Genomic DNA, 18,936 nt, shown 5'->3' with positions numbered 1-18,936 from the left:
TCTTTATCCCACAAAGTGATGCAATTAGTGAAGATGGGAAAGGTGTTGAAGAAGAGAATTGTTAAATGCCTCCCAGAACAGCTCTCCTGCTCCCCAGTGACCCTCGAGCACGTGAAATCATCACATACCTTGACCCAGGTTATGGTGGGCCGTGGGTCCCCTTGGGCAGCGCAGGTGATGGCAACGTCCTGGCCCGTCTCTGCCACCACATCCTGGGGGGGCTGAAGGAACACGGGTATCACTGTGCAACACAGGGGGAAAGAGGTCACCAGGGCAAGAAATGCACCGAGGATAATAGAGAAATCTGAGTGTAAAACCTTTCAGCACGGGCAAAGCGGGGCTGGGCTCCTCCTGCTCTTGCAAGGCCTCTGCAGAGGGGTGACAGCTCACCCCGTGCTCTCTGTCTTGCTACCAAGCTGTCTGTTCATTAATTTATGTAATTTATGTTCATCATTTTCTGCTCCTCTGAGTCTCTGCTTGGGGCAATTACACAGGAATGTGCTGTGTCATTTAAAACCATTCACTCAGAGGCTTTCTAGAAAGGATGCTCCAGCTGAAACAGGGATCATGACTTGATTCAGGCACTGTCAGATGAGGCTCTCTGGAAGTGTTAGTCAGGACAGAATTAATAATCATATTGATCTTGCTGGTCTTAAAATATTCTGTGAATTTTGTGCTTGAAGCTTCACTAATTTCATGCTTCTAGAAGGTGTCCTTCCCTCCGGTCTGCCATTAGTAAAATTCTACCATGTTTGTGAACAGACAGGGAAGTTTGCTTACTTAGAACAATTATTTATATGGGAGCAAAAAAGAAAATTAAGCAAAAGCTTTAAAAAACTAAGAAAAAAATTAAGCTTAATAAAGCTTAATGAAGCAAAAATATTCCAGCGTGGCTTGTATTTTACAGAGGCTTGATTTTAGAATACGTAAATTTAGGCTGAACCTATGACTTGGTAGGTAATGTTTAAGACAAATGTATCTGTAGCCAGAGTTAAATGTTCCTCAGAAGGAACAATTTTGTTTTGCAGAATATTTTATTTTAAATAGATTTTTACAATTAGTTCCACGGGAAAAACAAAACTTAAAAATGGGAAAAAAAAAAAAAGGCGTAAGAATTTAATTCATACACTTTTCTGTAAATGGTAGATTTTTCCTTTGCCAAAATAATTTCCTTCATGGTAACTCCCAGACCGAAGCAGCTCCTTCCAATTCTCAAACCTCGGCACCCTGCAAACCTCTCTTAACTTTTCCCACCAGCTGATGGAGCTCTCGTGGAAAAGCACAATCCCATCGCACGGCAAACAAGGGCAATTCCCCGCCTGGTCAGACGGTGTGTTTGTTTATTCACCAGAACCTTTGCCAGCCCCTTATGACTGCCCCGTTTACCTCGCGGGGTGACCGAGAGCTGCACCGGGAGGGTCCTCACCCCGATGGCACTGATGGCGTGGCACTCGAACTGCCCCTGGTCGTGCAGAGCCACCCTCAGCACCCGCAGGGTGCCCGTGGAGAGGATGCTGTGCCGCCGGTCGTTTGGCAAAGGCCCACCTGGGCAAACAAGCAGCTTGTTAATTCTCTGTGACATTTATGATCCCCTCACTGGAGGGATCTGCGTGATAGTCATAAACTTTGTTTCCCTCCCCACATCAGTCACCCTGAAATGCCATCTTTATCACACCAAATTTTCTCGTCCGAGCAGCAGAGGTAGGAGCAGGAACCCTTTTTCTTTCCCCCTGAGCCTTTTCTTAGTGCAACCTGAAGGTTTAGTAGCACCTGATGGACAGCAAATAAGTGCTCAGTTATCCAAACTGGCTGTTTCATCAAATAGAGAGAAATATTTAGAATTGTCTTTTTGAATTAGTTATTTTGATTTTCTTCAGTTTGGAAACTGCCATTTCAACATTTTCTCTATTTCAGAAGAAAAGCTGAAAACTAAACTGCTTTACCAAACCCAAACAAAATTATTAAAACTTCTCAGTTTGGCAACTTATTTTTTTCTTCCTCCAAATAAGGGCTCTTATTTATTCATCCCAAATACCAAAATGCCCACACACTGTCAAAAGCAGCTTTCAGATAAGCAATTCTCCATCACTTGTCCTTCTCGTCTTGCTTTTAGCACGTGAAGGCATTGCAAAGCTGGTTGACTTTTAATTTTTGTATTTCTGAGTGCAAACCTAGTTCCAATGCAGTTGTCAACCTTACTTCTTGTCCCTGTGCTCCTTTCCATATGTCTAAGATGTATTTTCTGGGAAGTGCAGTAAAACAGGTTAAAGGAGATGGAGAACATGCTTGGCAGAGCAGAATTTCAGCTGGTCCTTCTTAACTCCGCACCAGGCCCATTGCTGTGGAAGCTGGAATACAACACCCATGAATTCTCCACAGCACTAAACCATTAATTACAGCTTGTGAAGCATAAGGAAAAGTTGGAGGACCTCTGGGCCAAGCATTATTGGCTTCTGTCCCAGAAAGTGTTGGATGAGATCAGTTTAGTGGAGCCAGCACTAACAATTATTTGAGACTTTAAAAGTTCACCACCACCTGTTGTCCCAAAGTCCTTTTTTCCTAGGCTAAAAGAAAACTCTGAGATGTGTCATCAGCAGTGAATGGTGCTCTTCTGCAAAACCCCGACAGCTCCCAAGAGCAGCAAATCAGTGACAATGACAGAAAGCTGGCACGTGGTGATAGTGCTGTGGGAAGTGGTGGAATCATGATCCTTTAAAGTGTTCAAAAAACCAGGTAGATGCAGCATCTAGGAACATGTTTTAGTGGTTAACATGGCAGTGTTGGGTTAATGGTTGGACTTGATGACCTTAGAGGTCCTTTCCAACCCAAACAACTCTGTGACTGACACCCACTGACTTGGAGTGTACAGACCTTGCCTTTTCAAAGGAGGTAGGAAGTCATTGCAGAAGGAAATTTGAGGCTTTCCATGGGTTCCATGCTGATGGAAACCAGCACACTCCTTCCTTCTTATCCTCTGTGTCAGAGGCCCAAGAGGCTATTTCCTCACTGCTTAACATCATCTTTGGTGATCTACAACACAATCTCCCAGTGTGACTAGCCCTGTGCTGATCACCATCTGTCCTGTGCCACCACTGCAAGTCACCACCCTGGACCAACAGCTCAGCTGCTCCCACCCACATCCCATGGATGACGGAGTGGGAGAGAGAATCCATGAGTCAAGTGAGGCAGTACCTGCCCTTGTCCAGGTAATCACAGGCGGAGGGTGACCCTCAGCAGAGCAGGGGAAATCCACGCTTTGTCCCTCAGTTACTGTCTGATCAGTAGGAATGACGAGAAACCTGGGAGAATCTGGAGGGGAAAGCAATGAACTGAGCAGCAGGAAACACTCAGGCAGCAAACTCAGGGAGTTCACAGGAGCAGAACCAGTCACAGGGCTTAAATATACACCCTGCTGACCAAATACTGCGTCCCAGAAATGTCTCAGAACACCACAGAACTGGGACTCCTCACCTTGCACGATGATCCTCGCTGTCGCCTGGATGGACCCCTCGGAGTTGCTGGCGTTGCAGTTGTACTGCCCCTGGTCAGAGAAGGTGACGTTCTGAATGAAGAGCCCTCCGGAGCTGGTGATAGTGAAACGGGAGTCCTGTGGCAGAGGAGAGCCCGTGCCAAGGGTCCAGCTGATGCGAGGGTGGGGGTGCCCAGAGACCCCACACTCCAAGGTGACGCTTTCCCCGATCAGCACTTCAGTGTTCTGAGGCTGGATCACAAAAGTGGGCTTGGCTGGAAGGAAATGAGTGCTTTAGAAACCAGCTCTGCTGCCTGCTCAGTTAGAGGCAGAAATTGCTCTGACTCCTCATTCAACCCAGCTATAGTCACCTGGTCCTTCCCTGATCTCCAAATCCTCGCTGTGAGCGATGCCCCCAGCACTAGGTCTTCCTACCAACTACTACACCCACTCACCTAGTCCTGGAACATCCCCTCTACCATGTCCCCTTCACCCTGGATAACTCTGTGCTGCAGAATTCATGCCAGACTTCAAACTCCCTCCCCAGTCCCACCCACCTTTACTCTCTAAATTCCTTTTCCCACTAGAGTAAAGGAACCCTTGTAAGCTGAGGCCACTCTCAAAGTCATTGCTTTGTTAGATACTCTCTCCCTCAGCACACCAAAAACATCTTGGCACATACAAAGCTGAGAATAACTCCAATTCAGCTCCACTCCCACCCCCAACCCGAGCTGGGTCATCAAGGGGTGCACAAAGTTCCCTTACATGGGGTGCCAAAATAGCGCAGCACGACTTCTTGTGTCTTGACCTCCCCAGCTATGTTCTTGGCCATGCACTGGTAGACACCTTTATCAGACTCCTTGGTATTCTGGATCATCAAGGTACCATCCTGCAGCAGGTTCAGGCGGTTGTCATCTTTCATGTCAATCTTGTTACTGAAAAACAGCCACAAACGGGCAAAATCTGAAAGGAGTCAAGGCTGGTGGTCTCCCTCAAGCTGCTGGGAGGTGCAGGGGCTTTGCTTGCATTGCAGTAAGTTGGTGTTTCTTGGAGGCATTCTGAGACTTCATGAGATTTACAGCAGGAGTTCTGATTCACAGCACTGAACTGCAGCTCCAGCTCTGATTTGCTCCCTGGGTGTGCTGCTTTTTCTCTCATCACTGATTCCATACGACATTTACAGCCCATCAGGAGAGCACACTGTTCCCATGCCACAGCACTGCTGCTATTGTCAGGGCATCTCTGCCTGCAAAGCCTGTTCTCATTAGTTACTAAGTGCAAATATAATAATGAATTAATATTGTTATTGTGTGCAGCCATTTCTATGCAATGTCAAGGCTCAAAGGCCTCAGGGGAGCAAAAAGCTCTGAGTAAGTCACCAGGGGACCCCAACACAGCTTGGACTCCAACCCAGCTTGAGAGCTGTGAAACATCTTCCTTCTTTCTGCAATGACCTGCAACTCCTGGATCCCAGCCCGTGGCAGAAGGTCCCAGTGCTGCATCCCATTTGTCCCAGCACGAAGGAATCTTGGATGGCTGCAGATGATTGTAAAGGGAGAAGGGACCTCTGTCCCCCTAGGACAAAGGCTGAACCCACTATGCAAACTAATATGCTTGCTGGGCATTTATTTAATTCCCCTGATGTCTCCTCACTCCAGTCATATCTCGTTTGTGGAACATTTATTATCATTACCCCTCTTACAATGCTGTCTTTGGGAGCCTGCCAGCATTTCCCTAACAAAACCTTCCTTCCAGGGGGACTTAACTCAGCCATAAACTTTTGCTCTGGGCTGAAACTCTGCCTGGTGGGGGGTTTGCTGAAGAAGCACACATTGATCATTTTTATTAATAACCGAGCCCTGCTCAGGCTCCACCAGACAAGAAGCTCGTAAAGCAGCAAAGCAGCTTCACTTCCACAGTGGGCAGCTGCTTGAGCACAAAATATTTTATTGTGTAGCATTTCCCAGAACACTTTGGCATCTAGCACAGCCATGTACTTTCTCAGTGTTGCAGTACAGAAGGATAACCTATACACTGATTTGCAAATTTTGTCTTTCAGTGCAGCACAGCAATTTTTCTCTTTGGGGAAAAAAAAAAAAAATCCCATTCTCCAGCACGATTGGCCTTTGTGTGAAAAACCTAGAGACTAGAAGCAACTCAGCAGTTAAAAAATGGCAAGCATGGTGGCTTAGAGCAACATGAAACACCAATTTTATTTTTTCCCTGATCAAAAGACAACTGCTTTCAGCCTGCAGAGCATGTTTATAGGAAAGTTGTAAGCTCTTGGAATCCATTACAAACGCAGATGAAATATTTCAGATGCAGATGAAAATACCACTTGGATTACATGGTCACCGGAGAATGCTATTAAAAGGAAGGTAAATACAACCCATGGAACAGCCATTTCTTTTTTCTTTTTCTTTTTTTTAACATAGTGTGAAACAGCTTTTGTAATTACAGGCAGGCACTGAAGAGCTCAGCACTTGAAAACCTTTGCCACCCCAGGGCTCATTGCGTGAGACTTACTTGTTGTGCAGCCAAATAATCGCGGGCTTTGGATTGCCTTCTGCCCTGCAGGTGAAATAAACTGTGTTTCCCAAGAGGACGTCGACATCGTGGGGTTCTGAGGTTATCCGAGGCCTCTCTGCAAAACACCATTTGAACACAACACAGTCCAGAGCAGCACAAAACCACCTCCAGCCCAGCCGGGGCATGGTGGGTCACACAACACCCATCCTGCAAACACAACCTGCAATGCCCCAAAACAGGCACCAGCAGAGCCCTGAGGCACGACAGCGTCCACTCAGAGCCACCCCAAAACTTCTCACTAACACCGGATGTGTGAGGGAATAGCATCATTCATCTCGGCCTGCTAAAAGCCCCAGAGAATGAAAGTGGTTGTTCCTATTCCCAGTTTGTTGGGCACCTCTGCCAGCACTGGATCTGGCTGTACACTGGTTCGTTACGGTCGCCCCAAGAGCTGGCACCTTTCTCCCCCAAAATAAGCAAAGAAGTCAGTGGCGTCCTCATTTGGGTTGTTTTTCTGTCCCTGGCAGCCTGCTGCTCTCAGCAACTGCCTGCTGCACCTGGACACGGTGCCAGCTCCCTGCAAACCAGACCACTTCCCTCCCAACAGGATTTCATTCATTACATCCCTAATTCACCAGCCCTATCCAGCCAAGCCTTTCACTGTGTGCTTCATTTTAAGATGGACTCAAGCACTAAGCAAGTTAAACATTGAAAGGATGTGCTAAAATAGGGAGGAATTTACGTACAAGCCCTGGAGTGCTTGTTCTTGATTCAGGGAACGCTTATCCATTTAACAATCTACATTTTCACCCGTAATCCACTGAAACCAGAGGGATTATTCTTAAGATTGAGAACCTGCCACCTCCTCCAGTGGAAGGTCAGTGCCCTTACTCCTTAGACCACAAGTCAGTGGCTCACAAACTGATCCCCACAGGCACCACCAGTGCAGACCAAGCCCCAGCACAGCCCCAGAGTACAAGGTGCTGACCCAGTGCAGATTTGCCCCCCTGGCTCACATCTGCTCAAAGCTGAGGGTCAGTTGGTGCCAGCAGATTTCGGACTGACTCAGATATCAGCTGCCTGCCATCGTTAGAGCTCTGTGCTGAATTATGGATCATTTGCCTTTCCCAGCTGGCACAACACCAGCCTGAAAACCTTGTGCCAGCAAAATCTTCCCACCAGGTGCTCTGGCTAATTTGACAGACATCCCACTGTGAGCCCATGCCTAAACCAGAACAAATTTGCACTAACAGCTGTACTGTGGCACAGGGTGTGTGTCAGGGACAGCTTGTTGTGTGGCACAGCCACTCACAGCAGATCCCCCACTCCATGTGTCTCCAGCTGCTTTCCCTATACCCTTCCTATTCCCTGCTCCCTTGAAGTCACAGAACCACTTGTGCCAATTCAACTCTTTGCATGGCTTTGCCCTAAATTAAGCTGTGAAATGGTCAAGACTTTTCAGAAAAAAAACAATGAAATCATAGGAGAAAAGCTGAATTCAAGGCAGAGCTCTTTGAAATCGAGCTGAGCTCACACATCTGACTCACAGCACAGCTGGACTGGCATATCCAGGAGGGATGTTCATGGCCAGCCCGGGTGAGTGGGAACTTCTCAAACTGATTCTACCAGCAGTGAAGTACCAGGGAATTACAACCAACACTGTGCCAACCTCGACTTAAAAATCAGAGTTTTATCTTTTTCTATATGAAATATTTAACTTAGGAATTTTTCAGAACAAAACCTAATTCAAAATTCTAAACTTAAAGAATAACAGCCTAACAAATGCCATACACTACACCAAAGTTAAACACAGCATTCAGCAATTTGTCTGCCATGTGCTCCCATAGGTTTCCAGCTGTGTTGCAGCTCTCCCAGTGTTCCCCTCCTGTTCAGCCTAATGTGGGATATTTCCTCTGGTTACTGGTTTAGCCATCGATGGAGCAGATCCTTTACCATCCCTACCCTACCTAAAAAACCAACACAACGCCTGCCAGCCAAAACAGAGCTGACTCCAACCCCTCCCAGTGACCTTCTCTGCATTATCCCAATAACTCTGGCAACACCCCCTTGGGATTTTCCCATTTCAGCAGTAAAGGGGGGAGAAGGCAGGATGCTAGAGGGAGGAAATGGGGTGGAGAAAGCAATTCCCAGCCCAGAGCCCAGCTGCAGGGGCCGAGGGTGGCCGGTGGAGGGGTCTGGCCTGGCTCACCGCAGTTGAACTCCTGGGCGGTCAAGGTGACGATGGAGCGGCCGTGCAGGTCCCGAGGAGCCTCACAGGTGGCAGCTGTCTGGATACTGCCCTGCTCGGCGTATTTCTTCAGCAGCTCAGCCAACCACATCAAGTCACAGTCACAAAACAAGGAGTTGGAGTCCAGCCGTCTGCAAGGCCGAGAAAACTGTGAGATATCTCATCCCCATGATGGTTAAATAGGATGCTTAACCAAGTAGAAGGATTTAATTGAAAAAAAAACACTAACATTACCCATTCCAGTTTCAAATGAAAACCATTCTCTTAAACTGGATTGTGAATTTTTGGCCTAATTTGAGGCAAGGAGAGAGACACTGATATATTGGGTTTTCCCCCTGGAAATGTCAACCTTTACCGAATTCTGTAAGAACAGCAGATAACACTGACTCTGTTCCAGCTTTCCCTTCTCTTTTAGCCCTCAAAAATCTCCCCCTTGTTTTTTGTGTGCATCAGGTCAGTCCCTTTCTGTGACCAGCTGTGAGAGGTTGTAGCATTTCTGCACAGCTACAAGAACTTTTATTACTGCAACATAAGCTTGAACCATGTGGAGTGGAGCTCCAGTGACCTCCCAGTGCACCCACCCTCTTTCCCTCCACTGACCTCATTCCTACGAGCAGTGCTATCCATAAGGATAAATAATGACCAAAAGGGGATTAGTTCATGCTTCCTTCCCCACTGACAGTTTTACAATCAATGGGTCTGAGCCATCCAAAAAAAAAAAAAAAAAAAAAAAAAAAAAAAAAAAAAAAAAAAAAAAAAAAAAAAAAAAAAAAAAAAAAAAAAAAAACACCACAAAAAACTAACAAAACCATGGAAGAAAGGTTTAATTCTTTCAGGGTCACATATTTGAGAATGTGAGATTTCACACAAGGCCATGACAGAACATTTTCTAGACATCCCAGCTTTTTCTCTGACACCTACAGACAGCATTTCACAAGTTTTTTCCCTGTTAAAGAGAAGTGAAGCGTTTTACCTGCTTGCAGAAATCACTGAGGGCTGCAGTGAGAAGCATTATTTTATTGCACTTGAAAATCATGGCAGGACACCAAAATCCTTTACCTTTCGCATTTTTTCCCCCAAACACATCATAGAACTGGTTTCCAGAGATCATAAAACCAAAGCAAAGCTCTAGGGGTTTAACCAAGAAAAAAGTAAGCTTAAGAGACAGCCAGGTTATGTGGGAATAACACGCTGGGGAATTCCTGCAGGGAAGGAGAATCATGCACCTTGGCACCACTCTGATTGTTTTCTATCTAGAAAGCAAGCCTTTTCTTCTATGACTATAATTTTTCCTTCCATGTTAGATACTGATCTACAACATGATCAAGGTCATATCCATGACCTGTACTTCCTACATTTTTCAGGGATGTTTTATGGGGTCAAACCATTGTGAAGACTTTCCAGGAACGCTCATTCCTGTGGCATTATTAAGCTGTAAGCTGATTGTAATTAGCCACTAGAATAAAGAAACTTCTAACTGGTTAAATAAGCTTTCAGGTCCAAACAAAACTGTTTCATAAACTTAGCAGTGGCCTTAGAAGTGCAACAGCTAAAAGCTTTGCCAACCAGGCACATTCTTCCTCAGGTCCTGGCCATCTGATGGAAGATAAACAAGTGCTCTTTGCAGGCAATGTTTTTTACTTACAGCCGTTTGAGGGATTCCAGTTGAGAGAATGTCCCTGGATGAATCCTGGAAATCTTGTTGTTGTGCAAGAATCTGAAAGGGGAGAAGCCATGCCAAAACATTATTCAGTATTTGCACTACGGGGGTGACAACATCCCAGGTCAGAACTCAGTTTAACTGCAGCTTCGCTTTTACATTTCGTGTTTGTTTCCATGAGCCGCAGGAATTTCACCCCTTTGTGGGTACGATGCAAAATATGCCAGGGAGGAGAGAGGGTGTGGGCTGGAAATGGTGACTCAGGATGTGAGGTAACAGGTTTAAACTGGAACCTCAAAGTTTCTCTGCAAAGGGAGGAGAAAGGGCACGAAATCCCCCCAGACAAGACGCACCCTCTGTTTTCTGTGCCTGGGTCAGCTCCAGGGGGACCTTTTTTTTCCCCCCTGTGGATGACACGACAACTTTACAAGGGCAGCCACTGGAATATGGTTCCAGGAGAAGTTAGACAACTCATGCCTCAGACTCAGTGTTGTTATTAACCCAAACTCATGAGTAAATCTGATTCAGACAACAGCTGCCCAAGCTGGGCTTACCTCTCAACAAAACTCATCAAAATTTTCACTTCTAGAGTCTTAGTCCACAGATAGCACTCCCCAGTTCTTGGGGAAAAACTCTGATTGCATGAAAATGCATCAGCAGGGAACAAGATGGGATAAGTAACTTCCCACTCCCATAATGATGGGGAAATTTAGTTTTGTTGGTTACAGCTAAAACTAGTAAGAGACCATTGATTAAAGATATGAAGCAAATTTTGTAGATGGTGCAACAGGAAAGAACACAAAAGCAGCACAGCTTGAGTGCAAATGTCTGCACGCACACACGTGTGCACCCCAGTTCAGCCTGGTTGCTGACAAAACCAGGCTGACAAACCTTCCTTTAAAATTCAAATCCAGCATTTTTGTTGGATCAAATACAGTGACTGAGATCAGCCACGCAGTGATCCAGGCCTGAATTTTCCTAAGGGTGTGGGACCCCACGATTTTATTTCCCTGGCATGTATGGATATAATGCACATTTCCACACAGCAGAGAAGGGTCTGTTGGTTTCTCCATGGAGCAGGAACACCACATGGTTTGTTGTCCTAGTGGCAACATTACTACTAGAAGCAATTCTAGGGAGCAGGAGACACAGGAGTCCATTTCCTTACTGCTTTCAAGAAGGATGTGTGTTTTCCTTGTTAGATTTTTTTCTGATTTTATCCCTTTTCCATCCCCTTTTTTTTTTTTTTTTTTTGCACTCTGCCCAACAGTGACTAATGTTGCTGACCTTATGGTCAGAGTAAAATTTCACTTGGCTTGGCCAGCTCTAGGGCTTTCAGCAGATGCACCCCTGTTTAGATGGAAACCCGAACGTAACATAAAAGGGGAAATTCCCTTCACATCCTCAGTCACCCATCTACTTGGCAAATACATAAAACCTCCTTCTATAAAAAAGGAGATTTTTGCATTTCCCTCCATTTTGAAGATCAAGCTACCAAAAATGTTACACAAAAAGAAGGAGTTTTCCCCCTTCTCCTCACCCCCTTACTCCCAAGAAATGTCCCATCTTTACTTACAGCCTTTCAAGTTTAGGCAGGTCACTAAAAGTCTCCAGCTCCAGACTTTCCAGGTTGTTGAAATGCAGGTACCTGTCACACAGAAATCACACAGACTGCAGTTTAAGAGATAGAAGATCTTCCCAGATCAGTCCACCAATGCCCCCACAGCTGGTCTCCACACTGTCTCAGGGCAGATGTTGAGAAGCCAGAATCCACTTTAGTTTCCACTTTTCAGAAGCAATCATAGTGGCCAACGTGGCTTTTCCCTATCCTGTCAATTATTTACTCACTCTCTTAATAAAGTAAAACACAGATAGAAAAAAACCAAAGGATAGGTTTGCTGATTTGTTTTTCCCTGAAGACCAAGACCACCATCACTGTGAACTGCCTGTTGCACTGTTCAGGGTCAGGAGGAAACTACTGCTCATGGAGACCCAGCAGCAGCTGCTCCCATCCAGGTACTGTACAGTAATTTTCCCTGTCTTTCCCAGTATATCCATGGATTGTTGAGGAGGAAGAAATGGCCTTACTACAAGGCACTTGTTCCCAGCCTCGAAATTGCAACACTTCTGAGTGGAAAATGGGTTTGCTGAGGATTAATTTGTAGAAAAAGGCCCTGAACAGCCTGATAAAACTTGGAAATTTGTCCTTGCTGAAGGTGGGACCGGAGGCATCCAAAGGGTCTTTTCCAAGTTGCATTTGTGTGTGGTCCTAACAGGGGCTCCCAGCACATGAATCCACCCAGCAGGAGCAGAAACATCTCTGAATGGCTGTGGGGGGGAAGGCACAGCCTCCAGAAACAGAGATGGTGCAATCATCTGGAACACTTAGATCTAAAGGGCACATCAGCAGAACAGCCCAGTTCTTGCTAACACAAGTTTGTGGTTTTAGTTGCACTAAAATCTCATGTGTGACCTGCTATTCCAGAGGCCTGGGAGACCTTCTGACTGTCCCAGGTCACCTCTTGTCATCAGCAAAGCAAACCTGGGGTCTGCAGAGCAACTCCCCACGATACCTGACACTCCCTGTTCTCATGAGCCACAACTTTCACCACCACAGCTGGCATGTTCCTGACCTTTAGATGCATTTCCTACGGTTCCAAAGTTGCCTAAACTCTTCCCTCTTATTTTACACAGGCATAAATTTCACAGCAGACACAGATTAATCACAGATCTACAAATGTTCATTCTGCTCTTGTAGCTGACTGCATTGAGAAATAATTGCCTGAGCCTCCACATGGCTGTTTGATTTGTAATGGAAGGATTCATGATAAATGGTCCAGTATCAGAGCGCAAAACTGGGAGACGGTGACTCAGATTCTGCGCTGGAGGGTCACAGTGGGGAAGAGATGTGTGTGCTCTAATCAGGCTCAGATGTCTGCTGAAATTGCTTTGGACCTTGAGGAAACCATCTGATACCGTCCATCAATCGAGCTATACTTTTTCTTGAAAAGCTGGCTTGGGGGTGACAGGAAAATGGGGTAGGATTTGAGCAAAGCTAATTCTTCTGGAACTACGCCTGCCCGAGATTGAAAACAGATGGGACTTTCAGCGGGTTGTTTGTTGGTTTTGTGGTTTTGTTGGTTTTGAGTTTTTATTTTTTCTTTTATTCGTGACATCAAGTCTGGAATGCTCGTTGTTAAAATATCCCCGCTGCCAGCACCGGCTCTCTTAGCTCAGCTTAGAGCCAGTTTCGGCTTCCTATATTTTCTCCCAGGCATCCTTGCTCAGCTAGCTGATGAAAAACCATATTTTATACACACACACACACCTATTGTTAGGCTTGCCTGACACTTCCCATTTCCACTTCTGCTGTCAGCATGGAGAACAAGCTGGATCCTATCCCTTTTACAGCAAAATCCTTACTTACATTCCAGCCCTATAAATGTTGCTGCTGGGGACAATGCATGAATCAGAATGGTTTCACCTTTAGTCTCCCTTCTTCAATGAGGTAATTACTTCCTATAATTAAAATATTTAGGAAGAATAAATAATAAAAAATAAATTCTTCCCTGTGAGGGTGGGGAGGCCCTGGCAAAGGTTGCCCAGAGAAGCTGTGGCTGCCCCATCCCTGGAAATGTTCCAGGCCAGGTTGGAAGGCCATCACTTCTTTTGTTTGGATCCATCATTTTCCCCCATTGCAGTTTCCAGATGCTTTACAGCACGTGAGCATCACCATCCTGGTGGCTCCTACAAATATCTGTCTGCCCCAGCTCTCAGTCTGTGCTTCATCCACTCCTTCCCAGCAAAGCTTTGGATAAGAGAGAAACTCAAGAGGCCCCCTCAATTCAAGCAAAGGGCCAGATCCAGCCCTCTGCTCCTGGAGTCCCAGCAGTCACAAACCCAGCAGGCCAGCTGCCTTCTGCTTCAAGCCATCCTGAAGACCCTGATCTCTTCCCATCACAAGGTCATAAAGGGCATAAAGGGCATCAGAAGCACAGCTGGTTCTTCCTATTCCCCAGAGGTTTAGGTTCAGGAAAAAACCCTATAGGAAGAGACCTCAGTATTTACTAACCAAAACCAATGCTGGGACCAACTGTTTGCACATGAACCCAGTGGAGTCTGGCAAATCTGGCTGATCAAACAGGCGCTTCATCCTGCCCCTTGCTAAAGTGTCTGGTATTCTCCACATCTGGAAACACAGCAAGCAAGGCTCATCTGTACTTACAGCTGTTCCAGGGAATGGAGCCCGTGGAAGGCATGTTGCTGGATGCTCTGAATTTCATTTTTATAAAGGTAGCTTTGAAAAGGAGAGAAGGGAAAAAGCATTAGGCCAACTCATCAGCTGCTGAGTTCTAAAAATACAAAGGAAACAACAATGAACCTCAGCTCGAAGCAGAGCTTGTTGCTTGGATTCAAGGGCAATATTTCATATCTCTGACAGCAACATTAACATCCAGGAACTCCAAACACACAAAAAAATATGTCCTTGACTGGCAAACATTAAAATGGGTTGGTAAAATTTAAAGTGGTTAAGAAAATACTGAGCTGACAACTCACAGGTATTTCAGGTTCTCCAGATCTTCAAAGGATCTTCTCACGATTTGTTTTATCCGATTATTGTTAAGCAGCCTGTTCAAATCAAGAGAGAAAACCACAGATGGTGAATTCAGCACATGTGAGATTTGTGGCATTTCTGTTCTCGGGTGCCCACTGAAAAATCCTGAATTTGCTTGACAGAGTATTTAAGATTGAAAGGGTTAGCAGATCAAAGTTTACATATTCACACCAGCCAAATCAATGAGGTTTCTTGCCCAGAGGTGCCAAGTGATTCCAATACATACAATATTCAAAGTCTTTTGCCACAGGCTTTTTGTTCAAACCACTTTTTTACCACAGGGGTTTTCAGCCCAAACTTAAAATTTTGGCCAGGGAAGGGATGAGGGGAAGGAAGACAGACAGAAGGAGGCAGAAGGGAGGGGGATATTAAATCATTGCTGCCACCCTTGTACAACCACACTGGTTTTTGGAGGTGCCTGGTTGTGTTCAACCTGTGGGCAGGAGACTGCAGAGCCAGTTCTTAAGAGTACAAATGGAGTTTAAAACACCAGCTCACAGTGGAGTTATAGGAGCTATAAAACGGTAACAGCTTTGTTCTAATCACTTGGTAAACCAATATCCGCAAATGAGAAAGAAATAAATTCAGTTCTGACTCCCGAGGCTACTCAGAGACAGCCTCTTTCGATCTAGGGAGCCTTGTGCCAGATTTTAATAAAAAACCTATGGACCACATCGCACTGGAAAGCAATCTCTGACTTGTATGTGCAGTTGCCATGACTGTGCATGCAAATGATGGCTGGTGCCAGTGACCAGAAACAGCTCAGCCCTGTAACAACCACACTGTGCAGCAGTGGTAACCACACAGCTGAACGCTACAAAAACCTCTTCTGCAGCCACTGCCAAGCCCAACACCGAGCAAAGACAATAAATCACTTATAAATAGCTCTTTAATATATGAATTTAGCTATTCATCGTGGCTGCCCAACCGCACTCTTGTGGGTCTGTCGCTGTGGTATCCCACTGATTTCGGAGCTGGCGGAGCTCAGAGCCGGTGGAGTTTAGAGCTGAATAGCCCAGAGCAAGGATTTTACCAGTTACACCAATTTCTAAAATTCCTAAATGGAGTTTTGGGTGGAGAGGAGCGATGTGACTGTGGGCTGCAAAGATTTCTTTTTCTACCATTGTAGGAAAAACTGCAATTCCCTCTGCAAGCAGCCAGACCTCACAACACTGGGTCAAATTCAATACTGCACTGAATGTGCATTTTCTGTTTTACAAGCTGATTTTTGTGATAACTCTGCTCCTCAGGAATGACCTGCCACCAGGCAGCAGGTGAGAAGACAGTTCAGCACTTTCCTGGCAGTAAAGCCTAACCTTCTGTCCCACTTTTCCAGAGAAAATAGAGCAGCCAACCTCTGGCATTACAAGCCAAGGTCTCCACCTGGGAAAAAGTTTGTGCAGGTAAAAGATGGAGAGAAGAGACAAAGAGATAGGAAGAAATGGTAGAAAGCATGTGGGAAAAGAAGATGAAGATAAAATCAAACACCTCAGGGATGACAGAAAAGATAAAAGATGACAGAAACACACATGTGTGATGGCAGCTTCACAAGTTCCCACCAGGCACCTGAGGCACCCCAGCTTCCTACCAGCTTGTTCTCAGGTGGAGAATTACATTAAGGGCCCAAAAAGCACGTGATGAACTGAAGTGCACAGAACTTTAGAAGTCAGATAATAAGGGTTTGAATAAAACCTCATTATTCTTGATTTGACCGTCCTCCCTTGATCAGCTGCCCAGATGCCATGGATGTGGGTGCCACTACCAAACTGCACATCACCAGGGCTGGGGACAAGCAGCCTGAAGAGGTTAAGGCAGAAATTTGCTGGAGAGTTCCTGCACAGGTGGAAGCAACAGCTCAACACACACGGCTGAGGTCGAACAACCCAGTTTCCCTCATAAGGATGTAAAAATGATGTCAAGTCCTTGGAACACACGATCCTGCTTTGACAGCCAGCTCTGCTGAGTGGAAACACAGTCCCTGAACACCACCCCAAAGGTTTATTTGGTGACTGAACACCCAAGGACTGGAAATAACTGCCTGAGAGCAGTGCAGGAGAGGGCTTTTGTCTGTTTACCCTCAGAACAAAGACAACACAGGGCCCAGCCACGCCGGCTTCCTTCCCTGCCTCTATCAGCACACTTTCATCTTTGGCCAGAGCAGGACAAAAGCAGCTTGTTCTCTGTTATCTGATCCTTGGCCCCACTTCTGAGGGCATGATGGGCTGACAGGTGAGTGCCAGCAGCACCAATGTCATTGCCGTGGATGTGAGCACCTGGATCCTGCCAAGCAACCATCCCTGAGCAGCCCCACACACCTCTGTGGCCTGGACTCCTTTGCTGACCATTATCCTTAGTGCAAGGAGTTCAGACCAGGACTGATGTCCACTGGGATTTCAAATTGCAACATGCTGTCTGACTGCGTTTTGGGGCTATTTAAAAGCATTAACCTAGTCTGTTTTGTTGTCTTGGCTATTTTGGACAGTGCAAGGGAGTGTAATCATTGATGCAGCCAAATAATATGAATTCTGGAAGCTCAGATGGCAAGCAGTCCACAGGCCTCTTATCTCATTGTCTGATACTTAGAAATTTGTTCATTGCCTGATTAAAGAATAAAAAGAGCATGGAAGAAGCCATCTCTGCTTCCTGTGTCAGGATTCCCCATTGTAATGGAAGGATAAGTCCTGGAAAACATTAGAAAGTGAGATAATTGATGAAGCCCATCACAGTCCACATATTCCAAAATGCTGCTTTCAGAGAAATCCATAGACAACACAGCACATCTGGCTCCTGGAAAGACTCTGGATGGCTTCTGCACAGCTGTCTGCTCCTTGACTCCTGTGCAATTCATCCAGGCAGAGAAATGTGCAAAATCCTGGCATGACCTGGCTATGGTTCCCAGCTGCAATCCACAGCAAAAATGCCCAAGTTCCTGCTAACCTTAGAGGACTGAAAGCTAAGATCTACTGCTAACCAGATCTGCTGGGAATAAATGCTCTGGCAGACAGAGGCTGGAAAGATCATTATCATTATTTTAAGCACACCCTGTAGCAAAACAGGCTAGATTAAAAGTATCAGAAGCACGTTTCCTAGCAAAATGATGTGGCATTTCCCTTCATGCCAGATGGCGAATTGGGCTCCAAATAAGTAGGTGAACTCAATCACAAAGGATTTATTCCTGAAAAAAAAAAAAAAAATCTTCTGGGATGTTTGAGATATACAAGCACCATGAGATCTGGCCCAGATTCACCAGAAAGAATATTTTACATTCAGTTTCCTTTAGGTTTTATGTCCTGACTGCCTCTTCCTTCTCCTTCCCCACCCTCTCTCCAGGTTGCCAAGCACAGGCTTAACTTGCATTAAATGAGTAGTTTTCTGTTTTGAAAAATGTATTAAATGATGTGACAGTACAGAATTCAGACTCAAACCATGAACTCTCTCCTCTTTCTGTGTGACAAAACACATGCTACAGTCATTGTGACATAACAGCTATTTTTTATTCCTCACACCATTAACAGAAATCTTCATGTAGTGTATTTAAAAGGGGAGAAAAAGTGAGTTTTATGTTCAACCATGCATTCTCCCTTGTTGACAGAATGATCTGGAATAGCCATTTCCCATATTTGAGGAAGGAACTTTCATTCTGAGATCCAAGCAGACTCAGACATCCCCTCCTTGCTGTCAGGAACACGTTCTCTCAAGAGCTGCTAGAGGGTAAAACACAGAGACGCCACGTTACTGCTGTTGCTCACCCTGAGACCCTTCACAGGCAGCCTCTAAAGCAGATCTGCAGGGAAGTTAAGAATTACTGCTTTGGTCACGGGGTTGGATGTTTCTAAAGATGATGCTGGAGAGATCCAAGTAGCAGCAACTATTTGGCTGCGATGGTCTTGGTTTGAAAATAGAGAGATGGACTAACATGGCAGAGTTCTGACTCCTGTAAGGACCTGCCACACAGGGGTGTCATCATCCATCCCCACCCAAAGATGACCTAAAGGACCGAAAACTGGAAAGCAATGAGAGGCTGTGCCTCAGCGTGAGCTCGTAGTGTGTTTTGCTCTCTTTCTTCTACAGCCCAACACCTGCTCTGAGCTAATGTTGGCTTCAGTGATGCAGAGAGAGCTGGCAAAGTCCAGCAGAACAGCTGTCCAGGGGCTGAGGTATTTTGTGGATGGCATACAAGAGGGGGTTTTGCCTCTCTCTCCCTTCTACCCAATTTTTTTTTTTTTCAATTAACCGAGGGGACATGTTGAGAGTTTAAAAATACACGAGGAGATCCTCACCAACACCTGCATGGGAACTGAGCAGAGGCAATAGGAAGGGATGAGGAAATCTTACAACTCCCTAAGACATTTAGCCCGAGAGGACTTCTCCACACAACATCACAGACTGCCAGCAAGGAAGCTCCCAGTGGTGCA

The 18,936-nt window shown here is 45.7% G+C and overlaps 1 protein-coding gene across 1 annotated transcript in view; it reads right to left on the bottom strand.

The window, feature by feature from the left end:
* LOC114056406 (peroxidasin-like) overlaps positions 1–18,936 on the bottom strand; it is a 42,546-nt gene that overhangs the window by 12,355 nt on the left and 11,255 nt on the right. The window contains exons 3-13 of the mRNA XM_027881576.1: positions 14,464–14,535; positions 14,132–14,203; positions 11,483–11,554; positions 9,892–9,963; positions 8,208–8,377; positions 5,996–6,113; positions 4,235–4,404; positions 3,472–3,744; positions 3,193–3,309; positions 1,387–1,545; positions 129–241 (exon numbers count right to left, since the gene is read on the bottom strand). Of these exons, the coding sequence (XP_027737377.1) occupies positions 129–241; positions 1,387–1,545; positions 3,193–3,309; positions 3,472–3,744; positions 4,235–4,404; positions 5,996–6,113; positions 8,208–8,377; positions 9,892–9,963; positions 11,483–11,554; positions 14,132–14,203; positions 14,464–14,535 (1,408 nt within the window). The remainder of the gene's footprint in view (positions 1–128; positions 242–1,386; positions 1,546–3,192; positions 3,310–3,471; positions 3,745–4,234; positions 4,405–5,995; positions 6,114–8,207; positions 8,378–9,891; positions 9,964–11,482; positions 11,555–14,131; positions 14,204–14,463; positions 14,536–18,936) is intronic.

This window comes from Empidonax traillii, unplaced genomic scaffold (genome assembly GCF_003031625.1).
Source record: "Empidonax traillii isolate 1590-97213 ecotype Southwest subspecies unplaced genomic scaffold, ASM303162v1 scaffold91:size2966241, whole genome shotgun sequence".
NCBI lineage: Eukaryota > Metazoa > Chordata > Aves > Passeriformes > Tyrannidae > Empidonax > Empidonax traillii.
The sequence above is the reverse complement of the archived record's forward strand: the minus strand, read 5'-3'. Positions and strand labels throughout refer to the sequence as shown.